The sequence below is a fragment of the Hermetia illucens genome, chromosome 2, assembly GCF_905115235.1.
Source record: "Hermetia illucens chromosome 2, iHerIll2.2.curated.20191125, whole genome shotgun sequence".
NCBI classification, from domain to species: Eukaryota; Metazoa; Arthropoda; class Insecta; order Diptera; family Stratiomyidae; genus Hermetia; species Hermetia illucens.
This window is the reverse complement of record NC_051850.1, coordinates 103,711,957-103,731,444: the sequence shown is the minus strand read 5'-3', so window position 1 is coordinate 103,731,444 and position 19,488 is coordinate 103,711,957. Positions and strand designations below refer to the sequence as shown.

Genomic DNA, 19,488 nt, shown 5'->3' with positions numbered 1-19,488 from the left:
AGTAAAGTCATGATCCTATAGAATAGACAATTGTGTCTTTTTTAGTTAAATTTAATGAACACAACTTCTACTCCTTTAGGAATTTAGGATTTGATTTTGGATATAAACACTAACTGGCACGATATTAATTGAGCTTGAAGGATTATGACACTTCTTGGCACGATAACCGGGTCAAAATGATTTAAAGAGAAGGGCATAAATACGTACATTCTGAATTTATGAATCCGAACAATTTGAAAAAAAAATGTAGGTTAAGGTCAACCCAATTCTTATCGATTGAAGAAATAAAAAAACACAGCATTTCTACTCTTATTTCAATAGTGGGTGAATAATTTTAATTGAGCAAGCACATAAGACAATAGACTGCACTCATTCCGTCTTTTGAGATATGACATATTATTCATTCGATTATCTTGAACAAAAGTTCATTCTCATAACTGGAAGATGTGTGTGTACTTAGTCTTCGCGAGACTCAACGTACAAATCAAGTTCATTCACATGTATTTATATTTTGAACTTAAGAAGTTTACAAAGACGGAAAAACATAATTGAATGAAAGTCTTAAAACATTTCCATTTCCTTTATTTTCCGTTCTCCATCATTTCCACCTTTTGCTTTGCTTCGTAAACCTTACGCTGAATATTTCGAAAGTTTTAGCCGGTGCTGTTATCCAATATCTTATCGCAAGCAATAGAACTGAAATATAATACAAACAACGTAATGCGAAACATTCATATCTGATGTCGACAAATGAGCGCAACTCGCTTGGATTTAAGAAAGAAATATGTCTTTAAAATAACTGCATAAACATGTATTTCGATGAGTAATAAGATCATATTTCCCCCCGCTTACGATGGGTAAACAAACTTTATCTTCACTACCCCTCATCTGCATGCACCCCTTTTTACTATATCAGACTGACTAGACACTTAGTGGTGCTTCTTGGTTTTATTGCTCTTTATAATTGAAATGGAAAGCTTCAAGATTTAAACTTGGTTGTCAGTATTGTTTATACATGAAGGCGAAGTGCATTGAAGGCATGGCAGATCAAAGCAAAAACATAGTCTCATTAGAAAGAGATACGGTGCACTCGAACTCGGGAGACATTCGACTATTATTTCGCAACAAATAGAGAATCAAACTTTTAAATCTTATTGTCCGACAATATCATAATATCATAGTAAACCAAAAAATGCAAAATTCGGAAACGTTAGTAAAAGCAAACATAAAATTGAGGTGGTCAAACTATGTCACACTCTTGTAACACGGTAAGCACTATATGTTGCTACAAATGCTACTGCAAATGCGCGGGTGTGATGCCAGTAGAAAGTCTAAAGAGGGTACACTTACCATATCGAGAAAAGTTCTGTGTAATTTTAGGTTTGGCAGATTAACAGAGTGGAATTGGATGGAATAGTTCAGACTAGGGAAGTTCTTTTTAGAGAAGAGGAATCGGGTTGAATTATGTTGAATTTCTTGTATGATAAGACAATCACAGTTGCGTGAGAAGCTACAGAAGAAAAAAGTTTAAGATAATCCGATTAAAGTCAACAAGGCAGGTCGTTAATGAAGAATAAAAATAGTAGTTGACCCAGAAAGGAACCTCGTGGTACACCAGAGAAGGAAAAAAGGAACAGGATATGAAACCATCAAAAGAAACATGGCAGAGATGGTTAGAAAGGTAGGAGGCGAGCCATGCACTCGGTCATTAAGAGTGTTAAGAGAGACGAATTTGAACAAAACTACCGTGTGATTTATGCAGTCAAACGCGTTAGAAATGTCCGTGCAGATGACGTGTCTAGTATCAAAGTCAAAGTGTACAGCTAACCAATTGTTAACACATCTCTCAAAAATTTTGAAACAAGAAGAGAAGAGGACACTAGACTGGTAATTCTTAACGCGCGTATGAGCACAACTTTTGCGTAGAGGGGTAATGAGAGCATCTTTCCACAGATTAGGAAAATGATAATTATCGAGGAGGGAGGGAATGAATTCTTCGGTTTTTAGCAAAAAGAGGCTAGGAAAGTTCTCAGGACCAACACTAATATTGACGACAAGGTTGCCACAGTGTTCGGTGATTGCCGATGGGCTGATAGTCTTTGCGGACGAGATTGACACTTTGGTGATTGTGAGATCGTTCCACAATAAAAATTCAAATCGATTGTCTATCTATCTGTCACAGGCACTTTTCTCCGAAACAACCAAAATTTCGTGGGCATATGGAGACTATGAAACAGTGAGTGGCATACATTTACGTGAAATTTAAAGGGCGGCTTCCCATACATGCAAGTTGGGGTGTACATTTTTTTCTCCTAATGTACTCGTCTGGGGCATTAAATGAAAGTTCTCAATCTTAGTTTCGACGTAGATTGCAAAATAGGGAAGTAAGGGGTCAAAATGTGTAAACTTAAAGTGAGGCAGGAGACAACCCAAAAATCTTAAAAAATTCGGGATATGGGAATCTAGGCCTCAACGTCCCAATTCAATGTCTGCTGAAATAAACTTAATAATAATTTATTATTAACTTTTTGAGATCGATCGGAACGCGCACACTAATATAAAAAATGCCAACCATTCTCAAATACCCACAGCAATGCGCTTCAACTGCCAAGCTCGCTCATTGCAGTCAGTTGTTTTTAAAATTTCTACAGACCTAATTATTGTCTTTAATATAAATAGGCAAACATCAAACATTAATGCTGAAGGCAGTAGTGCAGTGTGACATCTGAAATTTCAACGTATATCACAAAATTCTTTTTAAGGTTTTGTGTAAACACAAAACCTTATTAAAATCGGTTTACCGTCTGTCTGTCTGTCTGTCCGTCTGTCTGTCTGTCTGTCCGTCACACGCATTTTTCTCGGAAACGGTTATACTGATTGACACCAAATTTGGTAGAAAGGTGGGAACTGTGAACGCTCACGTATACAGTGAGTTACATCCTCTTACGTCGAATTTAAGGGGGGGTCCCCATACATGCAAAAGGGGGGTGTAATTTTTTTTTTCATCAAATATAGTCATGTGGGGTATCAAATTAAAGGTCTCGGTTAGTACTTTTCGAAAACGTTAGTTTTGACATTTGTTAGAAAGGTGGGGAGTGCGGGGGGTTGAAAGTGACCATTCCTTTACGGGGGCCATTCTCAGAAACTACTCAACCGAAAAATCTGAAAAAAATCAAGAGGCTGCCACTATATGGTGCCTGGGCTCCGAAATACCTTCCATACTGATATCTGCACAAATAAAGTTAATAATAGTATATTACTATAATTTTTAGTAATTCGCTGCAAAACCCCCCTTAAGTTCATGCTAGGACGACGAAATTTCGCAACAATATAGGGTGTAACATAGAGCATGATGTTACCAAGTTTGGTGGAAATCGCACTATTGCTAACAAAGTTATAATACGTCAAAGTTGTCGCTTCTTTGCAAATTCAAGGCTATAAATGTCAATATCATCCGAAAGTGGATATTCTCACATAATATTGTATATGCATATATTACGTGCTACGTACTAAGAAATGCACAAAACCTTTCGTAACTGAAGCGTCCAGCTTCCGGTTTCCCGACTTGTTAAGGTTTTGTTTGTAAAACAAAACCTTATTAAAATCGGTTTACTGTCTGTCTGTCCGTCACACGCATTTTTCTCGAAGACGGTTGTAGCGATTGTCACCAAATTTGGTAGAAAGGTGGAAACTGTGAACGCTCACGCATATAGTGAGTTACATCCTTTTACGACGAATTTAAGGGGGGGTCCTCATACATGCAAAGGGAGGGTGTAAATTTTTTTTTCATCAAATATAGTCATGTGGGGTATCAAATTAAAGGTCTCAATTAGTACTTTTGGAAACCAGTCTTAGTTTTGACATTTGTTGAAAATGTGGGGGGTGTGGGGGGTTGAAAGTGGTCATTTTTTTAACGAACCCATTCTCAGAAACTACTCAACCGAAAAATCTGAAAAAAATCAGGGGGCTGTCACTATATGGTGCCTAGGCTCCGAAATACCCTCCATACCGATACCTTTTTAAATAAAGTTAATAATAGTACATTACTATAATTTTTAGTAATTGACAGGAAAACCCCCCTTAAGTTCACCCTAGAATCACAAAATTTTGCAACAATATAAGCTACAGCATAGAGCATGATCCTGCTAAATTTGGTGAAAATCTCACTATTACTAACAAAGTTATACTAGGTCAAAGCTGTCGCTTCTCTGCAAATTCGAGACTATGAATGTCAATATCACTTGAAAGTGGCTATTTTCACATAATATATGCATATTTTACGTGCTACATGCTAATGGGACAAATACGCACCCAAATCTCTTTATAAAAGAAATACACAAAACCTTTCATACCTGAAGCCTCTAGCTTCCGGTTTCCCGACTTGTTTTTTTCTGCCGAAGTAGACTCCTTAAAAAAAGAGATGGTCTCATTCGAGAAAGTACACAGTCTTCTGTAGTGGTCTGAATTAAAAAAAAACTAAATTTCTCTCTTTTCTGTAGACTTTTCAAAATATGCAGAACCTCAAATTTGCAACAAAAAAAAATTAGAAAATGGCGAATTCGTAAAAAAAAATTCAAATTTGCCCTATTCCTTTCTTTTTATGTTAAATTGTTAAAACAAAGTATTATTAGAAAATTAAATATTTTTGAGGTTCCGCATAACGGCATGAGTATTGTGTAGAATAAGGGATTCAAATTTCAACTAAATCGGCAAAATAGTTCTTTGTGAATGCTTTCCCGAAACTTTGATAAGGTGGTTTCAAGGAAAACGCGTTTAAAGTTTTGACAATTGATTTTTCGTAAAAAAAACTTGCTGAAGAGATATTGGAATCGTTTATATAATATTTCAAGACCTAGATTTGATGTAAAGACACTATAACAAAGACTTTAAACTTTTTAAATCTCAAGTTACTGTAGATACTCCAGAATCAAACCAAATTATGCCCCTCGCTTCCCTATCTCTTCGGCCTTAATTACAAAATTTACTACTAAGTACTTTTTATTATTTTCTTGGGGAAATAATTACCACGTTCGTTTATCTATATAAGGGAAGTGCGAAACCAATCCATTAAGTGCATGTGTGAAACATCCTACTTCATAACAATGGGTTTCATATTTGTTCTCGTAGTAAGCAGATTGCATCCAGACACTTTCGCCTACATATAACTAGAAGATTTTACTAGTAATCTCCAGTTACTACCGGTGAAAAACTGCGGACATTTCGATAATAATCTATGGAATTATGTCTTTATCTCCCGGATGTACATATATCACGCGGGTTGAGTTTCGACATGCACATCACTGATGAAGAAATGGTAAAAATAAATATATTGTGTAAATAGACTTTCTGATCATTTTGATTTATGACGTTTGTGATCAAAGTACTTCGATTAGATTTAAATATTTGTGAATCGTTTATAGTATTTGGAAATTAACAGATAATGCGCCGTTTTGAATAGAAAGCTCTCTTCGATCTCGATATTTTTTTTATTGTGGTGTATGCACTTGTTATCAATTTGTTTTGCTGCCCGATTTGGATTTTCCAGATTTTACAGCCTATTCAAAAATAAAATCGACTGTGTGGGCAGTAAAAGGGATACATAAGAAAGCTGAACGAAAATTTTTGTTTAATAATTGAGAGAGTTCTTAGTCTACATCACTAGTTCATGACCGACCGGAGTGGAAAACTGGGTGCTTAGCCCAAAAGAGGAGTTCGCAAGCCAAAAAATAGTTGGAAGAAATGTTCTGTCCAATTAGTCCTGTCTGATATCAAGTGGATACTGATTCAGACTCAATTTGCTAGGCGTAGCTAGGTAGGTTTCTGGGTAAATTTGTAAAATATGCTAATATACCATTATTACCTTTATTTGTGTATCGAAACGGGATATATTTTAGGGCTTTGTGTGTGATTTTTTTCAGATTTTTCGATTGAGAAAGATTTTGAGATCGAGACCTGTTTCACTTTTTGAGGGTCATATTTTGAGCCCTTTCTCCTCTTTTCCACCAAATAGAGAAGAGTAGCACCAACAGCTGAAACGCAATTCGAAATGATGGCTGGTTTAAATCTATGCTTTCCGGTCTTAATGGCGTACTTCTAGTTGAACGCCAAACATAGTGTTTTTCGTCTAATCCAAACCAATTAATTTAAGTTCCGTTGCACCAAAGCACGTTTTCCCGATTTAGGCGTAGAATGTGCTTATGGATGAATTTCAATTTTTGCTTTCGTCTAAAACTACATACTTCTGTAGTAAGACTTCAGTCGGTGCAAACGAACCGAGCGCAATACTTTACTTTGCAGCTCTTCCAACCTAATCCCATTTCTTGAAGTGGATGCTGAATTTTATAATTAATAGTTGAGCTGAACTCTTGCGTCATATAGTCATACATACGGAACGACAACCTTGGACCCTTGGGAAAGTTTAGAAATTTTGAGAGAAGACGCGACGCAATTACTAAACACAGATTCAGGTTATTACCCCTCGAAATTAATAAGACCGAGACGCGGTAATTAGCAAGTAATTATTGAATTTTACAATCCCAATTATTTTTAATAGCTTTGTATTGAAGAAGGGGGTAAGTCGCTTTCGAAATATATATATATACATTAAAAACAAAAAATTGTAGTTTGGAGAAAACTAGTCTATTATTTTTAGGCTGGACTACAAGTAGCAGACGATCTCTAATCGATCTTATCTCTTGAATTTAATAACTTATAACTATAGCATCATGTTCTACTTTCAAATCAGATGATACTTTGAATAGGCTGTTTTTGGATACATGGCCCAGAAACATATCGAATTTTGTAATCGCATCCCGCTTTCTTCTCCTTATATTGGTTTGGAAGTCTATGAAGTGGTTTGAAAACTTCTTTCTGGAGCACTGTACAATATTTACTATTTATCTGAGTTTAATTATGCAGTGTTTCCAGCGATTAATTATTTGAAATAATAAAAAAATCGTTTTTTTCTTTTTCGCTGGTGTAGATATTTATTCTTGCAAATACCGATATTTCGGGAACCACTTGTTCCCTTCAAGTCCCTAACAAGTCTAGTGCTTTTTTATTATTTCAAATTCATCTACTATTTGTTTTATAATTTTCGCAACTTTACCATAAATTCCCTTTTTAAAAGAAAAACATTTTGATCATAGATGCGCATTTAATTTATAAAAAATGACTTACAAAATGTACTTCTACCAAAATTTTACTTCTAGGACAAAAAAAGGCTTTTACCTCTATTATTTTTTCCAGCTTAAAATGTGCCCGACTGATAATATCATGCTTCTGCGTTCAATCATCAGCAACTACTATAGCGAAACAAAAATAAAGTATCGCTATTGAAGATGCTTTCATAATGATCTCTAACCTAAAATAGCTTTGACAATGTTTTTTTTTTTCTCATCGAACTGTTGGCATGGGTTTGTCCTTACTATTTTTCCGCCACTGTGTATCTTAATAAGGAATGGATAAAAAAAAAACGACAATGTTATACATTGTCTATGGCTCTGCTATTATATTTACAAGCTAACTGGGTTTAAAAGTTCGTAGGCTAACACACAGATGGCGCCACTACTAATAAATTCATATGATTTATAGTTAACGCTAACGTTGATGCTATCCGGATAGCTGAGTGGTTAGAGCACAAGGCTGTCATACGGAAGGTCGCTGTTCAAATCTCACTGGGGGCAGTGGAATTTGTATCGTGATTTGACGTCGGAAACCAGTCGACTCAACTGTGAATGAGTACCAAAGTCAAACCAGGGTAATAATCTCGGGCGAGCGCAATGCTGACCACATTGCCTCCTACGGGATATTGTAATCCTGTAGTGTACCATTACGGTCTTGAATGAAGTGCTCTAACACATTTCAAGGCCCTGATCCAATATGGATTGTTGCGCCAACGATTATTATTATTATTAACTTTGATAATTCACGTATACAAATTTTACAGCTGTCGAACTATTAGTTTGTGCTATAGAGCATTTTGAGTGAAGCAACTTTTGTTTGAAGAAAATGGATAAAAAGGAATTTCGTGTGTTAATAAAACATTGCTTTTTGACATATGGTTGCAGCTGTTGCCGCAACATCAAAGAAGACCACAAAATAATTTTGGATAGCTGCAAAGTGAAGTTGATGAAGATAGCTGAGGCTCTAGAGATTTCAAAGAAATGTGTTTTACATACCGTGTTTGAATCGCATGTCCAAGCATGTGAAAGCTCTGTTAAAAAATAACGAGTGACTATTCTGAGTAAAGTTTGAAGATTTTCCTCCATAAAAAACCCAAATTTATGCGCCGATATGTGACGATAGACGAAACATGGCTGCATTATTTCACACCAGAAGCAAAACGATCGTCACCTGAATGGACTGCACATAGTGAACCAACTCCAAAGCGTGCAAAAAACGCAGTAATTGGTGGCAAGGCTATGGCATCAGTATTTTGATATCTTGAGAAAGGAAAAACCATCAACAGCGATTATTATAAATATATAGCTTTGACAATTTTTTTCCTCATCGAACTGTTGGCTTGGGTTTATTCTCATTATTTTTTCCATCACTGTATATTTCCATGTCAAATGGATAACGAAAACCTATATAACATAAATTAGTTTCAGCCATCAGATTAGCCTAGATTATGGCTGGCTACATTTAACATTTCAAACTTCTCTAACACTCTACGTCACTGCAAGAAACAAAATCTTAAGGCATCACAACCAGGGGTTCCGGTACCGTCCTAAACAAAGCACTTCCAATGCGCTGTTAAAAAGTATAAACCTTTAAATTACAATATCAATTTATATGCTTCCTGTTCACACCTTTGCGGAGTATAGAACAATATTCCTGGTCATATTAACCCCATTTGATTCCAGTGAAACTATGCTTTTGCAAGCGAGACAATCACAAAGATGAACACAAGCAGCCATGACAACAGGAATTTGAACCTAGGTCACAACATCAGTCCTGAAGTATGGAAATTACATATTAATTTTTTATTTTAATATCAAACTTTCAAGAAGAGGTCAGCTAATATATTGTCAAATAAAGTTTCAAAATTTCAAAAGCTGAATCTCATCAGTTTTTTACGATTTAGAATTGTGTGATCTTTACGTGGTCGTAGTATATAATATGTACAAGGTCAGAAACGAATTTTTTTTTTAACATCTATAATCAGCTTTGATTTTTTTCTAAACTAAAGCCAAGAAAAATGGCCAGCTGTGTATGAATACCTGACCTGAGACAAATTAGCGTAATAACACTGTTGCCTCGTACAATACCATTTTGACCTAGACATAGTGCTTTAATGTGCCTGCATCGTCAATACATGTCCGGATACAAACAACTATTCCAAACTTTCCACAGAATTTTCATTTGTCGTTGAAATGTTCTTGATATCATATTGTGTATGTACTGTGTAAATATCTCAACCATCTTCCCCCAACTCGCTTTCTCCGCCCCATTTCTTATTTTTGAACTCAGGTGGAAGATTTTAAAAATTTCTTATCAAGACCTTACTTGATATCGTCAATGTTCCTCATTTCGAAATCATGAACGTGAGGGATTTGCTAGTTCCTTCCATATTTGATGGCAATGACTGGACCTGTGAGTAAATTGTGTATCACAGATGGACAGATACGAATCATCAGATTGGAAAAAGGGAACAGTTTATACGGATATAATGCCAGAGAAGAAATTTACTTCAATATTTAAATTTGATAATTTACTTAAAAGATGTTTCTCTAGCTTCTCACGTTTTCTGACTGCAGTAAAAATATTCCTGTTAAAGCGGACTATTAATAAAACTGCACAAAAAAAATTTCACAGGCAACCATACAGTAAACACAAAATTTCACGAAATCATTCCATTCAAAAACTTTGCACCATAAGCCTTGTGTTGAGAATATTTGCCAATACGCAACAGCAAATTTTCGACCACAATATATAGGTTGCGGCACATCTGCAGCAGCTATTAGGATAGTAACGAAAGCATTCCTAATTTCTCAATCTAAGAAAGTGTTAATTTGCAAGAACGTTTCGAAAAGGCCAAATCAATTTACACCTTTTAATGATGTCACAGATTTTAAAATGCATAATATTGAACGAACTTAAAAAGTTTATATAGCGTGTCCTATTTCCAGCAAGCCGCTTAGATTTCTCTATTTCGCAACTTTAAAGACGAGATCTAGAATTCAGTGTCATCTTGATGTAGGTGCCTCTCGGGTTACGGCCAAATAAAGTGGCGTGGTGAACTTGAATCCAACCACCCTAATATTGATATCAAAAAAATTCTATTTCCGAATAATGCAATACCAAAACATGCGAAAAGTTGATATAACAATGGATTCTCATGGGATATTACTTCCTCAGTCATGAATTTTATGAAAGGCTAACCAAAGCTTTTATACGCTGGAAATGCAATGACCTAAAGAGGCTTACACTTCATAGCGCCATCAATAAAACTATTATTGGACCTCCTCGGTAATAAAGCAAACGGCAACAGCCGGTTATAGGTTTTAGCCTGCTTCAGTAAGTACCTCCTAACATCCAACCAAGGTTAACCGATTCGGTGTCGCAAGCAGCTGCCTGCCTACCCTATCATTCCATCTAACGCAATGTTGCACTTCTTCTTCCTACCGTAGATATCACCCCTGTCAGCAACCGTGCACCAATTTTGTCATTTTAGCTGTTTTCAATTTTGAACGTTTTTTTAGTTGTAGTCTCTTATCCTTGTTTGGACTCAATTCACCAATGGTTTTTGTTTTTGGTGGTGAGGTTTACCTTCATTAATTGCAATCTCCCGTCGATTGCATGATCTGAATATATAAATTGTACTCTATAATTACTGTACTGAATGATATGTCCTTCCCCATTCATTAAACCTTGATTGATTGTCTCAAACTTTGGGCATAAGTTACCGCTTGTGTAACTGTCACAAATCGGATGTAATTCTAAGAGTTCCCGGCGACTTATGGTCCTTACGCCAATGAAGTGCACAATCCGTTTCTTCCATGCTTGGTGGCGGCAACATTTGTCCGTACTCAGCACATCGCTCCAACATGCCCATATTTCGGAGTCAGATTTCGCTCTATTTCGGCAGGATGAATATCGAGGTATATGTGGCTTTGTCCTATCGATTTGTTGATAAACCTTGGGCGCTTGGGGCGGCTGTCCTCTGTGTTTTTCGAGTTCATAGATATGTTAATTTTCCCCGGCTTCGTAGCCGGTATGCAGTCTTCTATCGTTCCGTTGCTAGCTTACAATCATCATCAAACTATTTAAATCGACTTTTCTTGCGACTGGATCCATGTTTTTGGCAGTACCAGTTCTTGATGCTTCATCTATAAGACTGTGGAACATATTTCTCCCTTTTTCTCTCTGGATCGCTTCACTGTTTCTTCTGACCTGATTTCTAAGACGGATTTGGATTTGATTTTGAATTCATACCTGGATCAGAATTCGTAGATAGAACATTTATGAGGCTGATGTTTCCAAATTTACATTATCAACATAACGTCTACAGACGTTTACTCATATTTTCAAAACCGATAACAACAGGTTTCGTTTTCTTTGGTTAGGTAGGAAATCTAAACCAAATTGCTCGGTTTACTGGATAGTAGCTATTAAATTTGATATAGTCGCTTTTTTAAGGAAACTCCCAGTTTTCAATACGAACATCCCCTAAAAATATATTTATAATTGCTTGACGACTATACTCAGAACTCCTGGCGGGAGGAACCACGTTGTTTAGTGGTTTTACACTAAGCGCAACGTCTGTTTGGCGACGACCGAAAGATATGCGACTAAGAAGCTACGTTGAAGAAACGTTAGCAAAAAAAGATGATTTGGTACTGGAACAAGGACATTAAAAGAGACAATTTTTCTGATCTTAAAGCCCGTCTCAATGAATATATTTAAAAAATCTCAGCAGATTAATTGATGAAATCCATCACAATAATAAAAACAATAATATGAGTAACAAATGACAAAATTGCAAAAACCCTCTTTTTATCAGCAACAGGTGATTAGAATTGTATTTTAAATGACAATTTTCAGATTTTTGGAACTTCATATGAACAATAGCAGAATATTTGTTTTAGCTTAAAAAGCAATGAATGATGAATTTTCAAATCATTTCAGGGTAATATGTGAGCACATCTTCCTTATCGTCTGATGGAATGCTGACGTTGATACAACTGGAGTAATCTGACCTTGTGTAGATAGCGAGCAGCACTGGGCAAATAAGAACAATAAAGATAGAAGACTGCAGTTTTAAAACTGTTGATAATTTCTCCAATCTAGGGTGAAATCTGGGCGCGGTTGTTGGCAACAAGCAGAAGATGGACGATTCCGTAACCTATATAACGACGAAATCTATGAGCGATATCATGACCGTTTAGTTGTGGATAGAATCCGGCTAAATAGGTTGCAGAGGGTTGGTCACTTAATCCGTATGAATGAGGATGATCTAGCTAGGAAAATCTATAAGGGCGAGGCCAAACCTGCCTGAGATGGAGCGATGGCGTAGGCCAGGATGCCAGACGACTTTAGGGATATCGAATTGGTGCAAAAGCGGCATGTCTGCAGTTCCTTATTAACGCCGAACAATGTATGCCTAGACCACTATTTCAAAATCTCAAGGAATAGCCCGTTGACGGTGATAATAAATTCCCTCGAGCCCGACCAGATTTTAGCGTTCACGACGAGCCAAATAAAATATATTGCCAAAGACGCTCGTAATTTCCATTTGCACAGGGGGATTAAATAACTACAGCCTGAACGGGCAGGAAAAATTCCATGTGTTTTTAAAAAGTATCCACCATTAACTAAATACATTTGATGCCCTATTGAACTCCTCTCCGGTAAGTTGTAGAGTAAAAAATCATTTTGTAAAATGTTACTCAAATTTGTAGAAATCTGTAGGCCAACAAGCTCTAATAAAGACGAACTTACTAGTCCTAGCCTACTGTACAAGGACACAAATTAGCTCATCTTCTACTTTTCATCATTGTGCTTTTGCGCTTTAGAAAATCGGCCGAAAGCACGCAAGAATTCAGTGTTGGGTTAGTGCTAATGGTATCCAAAAAGCGCGTTCTTTTAAATTCGAAAGAGGTTTCAGACAGAATTTTATCTACGAGATTCCATTTCGTCTTAATAGTACAGTGGTATGCACTAACGGTATCTTCTGACAGAGAGGTGAAGGATGCTTACTATGCGAAACTGAATACAGCTCGAACAAAAAACAAAAGCTAAATTATCTTAGGATACTGATGGATGATCTGAATGACAGAAAACCTCTGAAAATTCTTTCTTCAAGCAATGTTCGTTGAATTGAGAAACACAGTTTTGGAGATCGTAACACATAACAACGGTGAAATATTAGCGAATCTTTGCAGCTTCTACCGTTGCATTATTGTTGCTACATTGTTCAGAGACTCCCATAAAATTAGTTTGCTTTCAACTGATCGACAACGAAGAATCAGATCATATGACCATGGCCGCGTTCCACAATACTTGATATCACCTATATGTTGCGTTTGTGTCAATTCGCAGGTACGAAGAAATTCGTTGACGCTAGGCATAATATCTTATATCTATATTCGCGCATATACCGATCGACAAACGCATGGAATTGGAAAGCAAGCCCCATAACAAAAGGGAGTTTGTATTGCGTTTACCAAGAAAACAGACTCTCAATATATAATATCGCACCAAGAAGGAACTTTCGGGCGACGACACAGAATGTTACGTGTTGCATCGAGGCAAAGCCTCGGAAGACTTTGAAGTTCAGGGCGCAGCCTGCCAATATTACGTTTCGTCGTCGATACTAAATCTTGTTTTTATCAATGACGTCCTTCATGCTGTTTTGGCGCGATGTTGTGGAAGGATTCTTAGGGCTATGATATTCGCCTCCAAACGTCTTGTTTACGTTGAGAAGAAGAGAGTTCAATCTCAAATCAATGATGATATTGTGTTCCGACTGTGTGCAGATATGTCGCTTCTGCAACTGCAGTCACTTGTGTATGGTGTGTACTTGCGGCTGTTAGTTTGCACGATCAGACGATTCGGTTTAGTGTTCTTGGTTTGAGTGACCGAAGGGGTACACCATGGAAAATTCATCCGGATCGTCGCCGCGACTAATTAAAGCAGGGTTTTTCTAGGCTAAATAAAATCAGCACTGACAATGCCAACACACGGGTGAATAATAAGTGAAACTATGCCGTTCCCAGTGAGGCGCACGTAGTTAAAATTGTAGACAGCGTCGCGGTTGCGACGGCATGGCGGAAGTCACCTTGGCCGTGTTCAGAATACAACGTGTATGAGGAACCAGCGAAACTTTTCGGGTCACGAATCACAACAGAGCGTGCAGTCCAGTTTGTTGGATTATCCGACCAGCACGATGAGTGGATTACCACTGAAGGCACCCGTCATGCCGCTATCCCGGGCATGAACTTGTGGCGCGGCAGGATCTGCAGCATTCGAAATTTATTTCGAATGTTGCGGATGCGGACGGGTAGATGGCGCGGAACTCTCCACTCACTCATTTTCTGAACGCACCAGGGCAGTGGAGAATTAGCGGCGGAAAAATGCCGTTGGTTGGGACAGTAAGGACCGCATGGAAATAAGTCGGTCTCTTCTGTTCCCAACCGCGGCGGCGTAAACATCGTAACCTAGAAAAGTTACATCACCTTGTGGATTTTGAATATAAAAATTAGAAGATTATATACATAACAAATTTTATAAGTTAAGTATAATTGTGTTGAAGAAAAATATATTCAGTTTAAAATCATATATAATTTTGACGTAAAAGCTTAGAGTGTACTTGGCCTATACGAATTCATGTGCCGACAATTTGCAATCGTAATACTAATCACGTCAGTTAATACTAGCAAACTGAATGCAGTCTATAGGAGGACAGCTCTGAGGGTATGCTCTGCCTTCAGGACTGTCTCAGATGATGCAGCATTCGTCATCTCTGGAATGATGCCGATTGACATCTTGGCAGATGAGATGGCGAATATATACCATGCGAAGCCAAACTCTCCCTTATTGCAGACGAAGAACGCTGAGAGGGAGAGATCCATAAATAGATGGCAAGAGCGGTGGGAACGATCGAGAAAGGGTCGGTGGACTCACAGGCTCATTCCTGCCATGAAGGAGTGGTTGGAGAGACGACATGGTGAGATTAATTATAATCTCACCCAGTTTCTCACGGGTCATGGAGGATATCTCCAATACCTGCACAGGTTTAAATTGGAGACCTCACCCGACTGTCCAAATTTTGATGGAATCCCAAAGGACCCAGAGCATGTATTCTTCCACTGTCGGAGATTTGTGGAAGAAAGGAGGAATCTAGAGGAGACTCTAGGAGAGGTGCTGGTACCAGAAAATCTGGTGCCGAGCACATCAAGAGAATTGGGATGCGGTCAATTCCATGATCGCATCTATTCAAGATAAACTGCGAAAGGCAGAGGAAAGGAGAAAAACGCGGTGCCGTGTGCCGCGTATAGAAGAAATGGGATTAAGTTAGAGTGAGCTGACTCCGCCCCGTGATGTATGATAATACCTTATGGTGGTTCCGCGGGGCAGGGAGGGAGCCGGGGGTGGTTTTAGTGGGTAAAAATCCCACACGCTGGTGTGTCCAGACCTGTGTCTTTTGAAGATTTCCACCTCCTCAAAGAAAAAAAAAAGACAGACATTGAACCAATTTTAATAAGATTTTGTTTTGGAAACAAAACCTTAATAAAAAAAGCTAAAAAAAGAAAACTGAAGAGACCCCATGGACCCCGCCGTTCATATAACTTTGTTAATAATTGTTAATTCAAACTTCGCATTATACCAATGCCAAACCTTGTATTTCTAGGATGATGGGGTGTTCGGGTAAATTTCTAAAATATAGCAATATTATTATTAACTTTATTTGAGCAGATATCGAGACGAGACGTATTTTGAGGCTTAGATTTCGTATAGATGCACCATTGTGAACAGATTTTTCGGCTGTAGGTAGGTGTAGGTTCTGAGAACGAGACCTGCTTCACTTTTGGAGAATACAGTTTGAGCCCTAACTCCCCAATGTTTCACCTAATATCAGTTTGGAAAAGTACTAATCAAGCACTTTCATTTGATACCTCACATGATCATATTCTGTGAAAAAAAAATTACACCCCCTTTCGCATATATGGGACCCCGTAAAAAAAATTGCCAAAATTGGCAGTAGGGCTCGCCACTAGATAACCACCGATATTCGATAAGGGATGCATTGCAGTTCTGTCCTCATACATAAGCTACCGTTAAAAGCCTACAATAAACGCCGGTTTAATTTCAGTATTGCGAACTAAAATTCTGATTTTAATAGATTTCCGGTTCCCTAGACTCCAAAATCAACTTTTTCTTCGAACGGTACTGAAATTCTGATATTACAGAACAAAGTAATAAGGAAAAACGTGGCAAGACTGCGGCAAAATTCTGCCTGGAACAATCCATTTTCAGATTTTTCGAATCGTTACGTAAAACAATTGATTCCCGAAAATATCTCCAATAAAACGAAACCAAACGGATTTTTACGCTGAATCGATGTAAACAATCCACGAACACGTTTCCACAGAGTACGTGGGAATTTATGCCACTAATCAATGGAAACCTTCTTTTATACTTTCCGCCTCTAGCTTACCTGTGTGGCAGGCAGGTCAGTAGGAGCATTTCTCTAAGTTTTATATCACCAGGGGCGGCTGGTTCTGCGTTGTAATTTTTTCGAACGAATAGTTACATGCACGAAAGCTAAGCAATTCCGCTGCATTCGTTGAATAAAAATAGATTTTACTCGTTCGGATCAGTGAGTCATTATGAGTGAAGACGACTCGAATCGATCCCGACGCGCCTATTCATATTCAACGGCCAACAATGTGCCATTAATCGACGATAAACCAGTCAGCTGTCAGAGGAGGCATGTAAACACGGCATAACGGCACGGAAGGTAGCAAACAGTTGGTTCAATGTTTATGTTTTTTCTCAATGACTGGAAGGAAGCAGGCAAATATCGAATCGAAACCAGTCGCCAGGCAGTCGCATCCACGTAAATCTGACCTAGGCGTAAGCAAAATTTCTGTATGAGCAGATCTCAACGCAGATTATCCCCGAAGTACCTGATCGAAGAAAACCGTTTGAAGATTGAAGTCAGACGCGAACGACTCAGCAGCAATCGCGATAAGAGAATTTGATTCGCTTTGTAGTTGCTTATCAGCTGAGCATGAGCCTCTCGCTGCAGTAAAACACGGAATTCGTGATTATTTCAACGCCGCCTCGTCCAATCGCCAGCGAAAAAACACAATTTAGTCATGCACTTTGCGACGCTGCCATGTCCAAATTTTCAGGTAACACAAATTGCAATCTTCTCCCGGCGATTTTCATGCACGTAACGCCGGCGGGGCGATTCTCGTCAGATAAACTCAGGCAACGGGATTATCAGAAGGTTTGCACCTGGCGGAGACTGAAAACCACGAGACGATTGAATTACTTCCCAGCCCAGAGAAACCCTCTACCTGGCGTACAATTCGCCCAGCCGCATGTTTCACATATTTTCTGCTAGAAAGTCCATACCCACGCTCAATTGTTCGCCAAATGTGGCCTAAATCCACATCGTGGAAATTTCGAATGCAAGTTGAACACTTTTCTCCAGAACTTTTTTGACAATTGAAGCAATAAGGAAAAATCAATTTCGGCATAACTTACGAGAGTTTTCTTTTATCCATATTTCGTCTGAAGGTGTTCCTCGATGCTCAATTTCGACACGATCACTGCACGGAAACTTTTTGAGACACTAGGTAGGGCCGCCCGACTTTCGTATTTACACAAATTAGTAACGTCTGTTCGATTTAGAGTGCAAAAACTATGAAAAATAAAAGGGCCTCGAAACCCGTCCTGTACTCGCCCTCTTGACTAGCTGCCACACAGAATAAACTCAATAATCTAGTTTCAGATGTCAACGCCGATTCTCTGTGGCGGCGCCCAAAGCGTTAACTGATTTGATAAGAATTAATAACCGCGAAATCTAGTACGTTTTGTAGGCGGCAAATATTCAAAACGGATTCATTGCAAAATAATTCTGAGTATATACAACTGTTCCTCGCTACAGGATGAATGGAAATGCAAATTTAAAAGAATGTGTTGAAAGTATGAATTTCTAAATATCTTTCAAAAAATGTTAAACACATATTTGTGATCTCACTAATATCAAAATCTCGCATTCGTTCACTTTATGATCATTTAAAAGTGTAAAATCCCTCGTGCACTTTTTCAGTATCGCTGTTTCGATTTTATCTACTACTTTGACTGTCAGGACAAAGTAAACTTGAAATAAATATTCTGCATCTGGAACTTTAGAAGTGAGTGCATACTCGTATATAATGAAAACAAGGTGTGACAGTACTCGGGAGTCCCCAACCTCAATTTTCGATTGGCCATCACTCCTAACAATCGCATGACATGAATCATGCAACCAGGCTGTGTTGGTAATTCACGAACTTCTAGAAAATCTTCTCCCGTATTTTGTTCTCCTCTCTCATCCTAGCTACGTAAACACCCTGTGTGTTTCACTATATAAACCCCACTTGGGATTCCGATGTGCGGGATCTTGGAAGTTGTAGCAAGTTTTATAGTCCAATGTTCGACTACCAAACTTCTAATCTAAGCATTGAAGGCTCAGGTCTGCCTATTATTACTATTACTGCAAAATTCGCTCATTATTATACTCATTTTTCAAATTCAGGTTGGGAGCTTCTCGGGGCCCTTTTTCCTCAGTCTCTTCTTCTATTCATTAATCTCACTATTACTCCGGCATAGTTGATTCCTACTCAAGCTTGAATATCCTCCATAATTCTCCTGAAACCTTCCATTGTTAAAGTCCTTCCGACAATGTTGATACTAATGGCGGTTGTGGTTCTGATGGCAATCCAAATCAAAGTGTAAATATACCCCGATATCTGAAAAGGGAGCTTGTATTATCCTCTTACACGAAATAGATGACGTTACACCGGCCGAAAATTAGCGCCCAATATTGTTTTTTTTTTTCAAACTTTCTCAAAGTTTTGAGGGGATACCCCTTTTGTCTCGTTTCGGCCACCTTATTATGAGGAGTAGCATGGGTTTTAATGAAAGCGCACGAATTTGATCAAGTTGATAGAATTCAGCAGTTGTGCTGTTAAGTATCTGAATACAAAAAAAGATGTCCTTACAATCTGTACTTGCTTCTCCTAAGTTTCTGATTCTATTACTGATGTTTGCTTCTCACCAAACTCATGGTCGCCCGTTATTTTTACTCTGATTTGATTGAAGTTCTCATTCCCAACTGAGTTGGCTGGAATCCTACATCCAGTCTCGATACGAATTCTTCTGCCACTAGTGAGATTTGAACGGTGTTCCACTACGACAAACTAACGCTCTAACCACTAGGCCAACTGAATAAAAAGCGTCGGAGAATCGCTAGGGCGTTCATCGCAG

The 19,488-nt window shown here is 38.1% G+C and overlaps 1 protein-coding gene across 9 annotated transcripts in view; it reads right to left on the bottom strand.

The window, feature by feature from the left end:
* The window catches only part of LOC119650413 (dnaJ homolog subfamily C member 5 homolog), a 56,682-nt gene extending 38,715 nt beyond the window's left edge, over window positions 1-17,967 (bottom strand). For 8 of the 9 annotated variants that reach the window (XM_038053205.1, XM_038053204.1, XM_038053198.1 and 5 more), the window contains exon 1: window positions 17,722-17,967. In XM_038053205.1, the coding sequence (XP_037909133.1) occupies window positions 17,722-17,741 (20 nt within the window). In that variant the 5' untranslated portion in view covers window positions 17,742-17,967. The remainder of the gene's footprint in view (window positions 1-17,721) is intronic. The other variant, XM_038053203.1, reaches the window with a different exon arrangement.
* Between the last annotated feature and the right edge of the window lie 1,521 nt (window positions 17,968-19,488).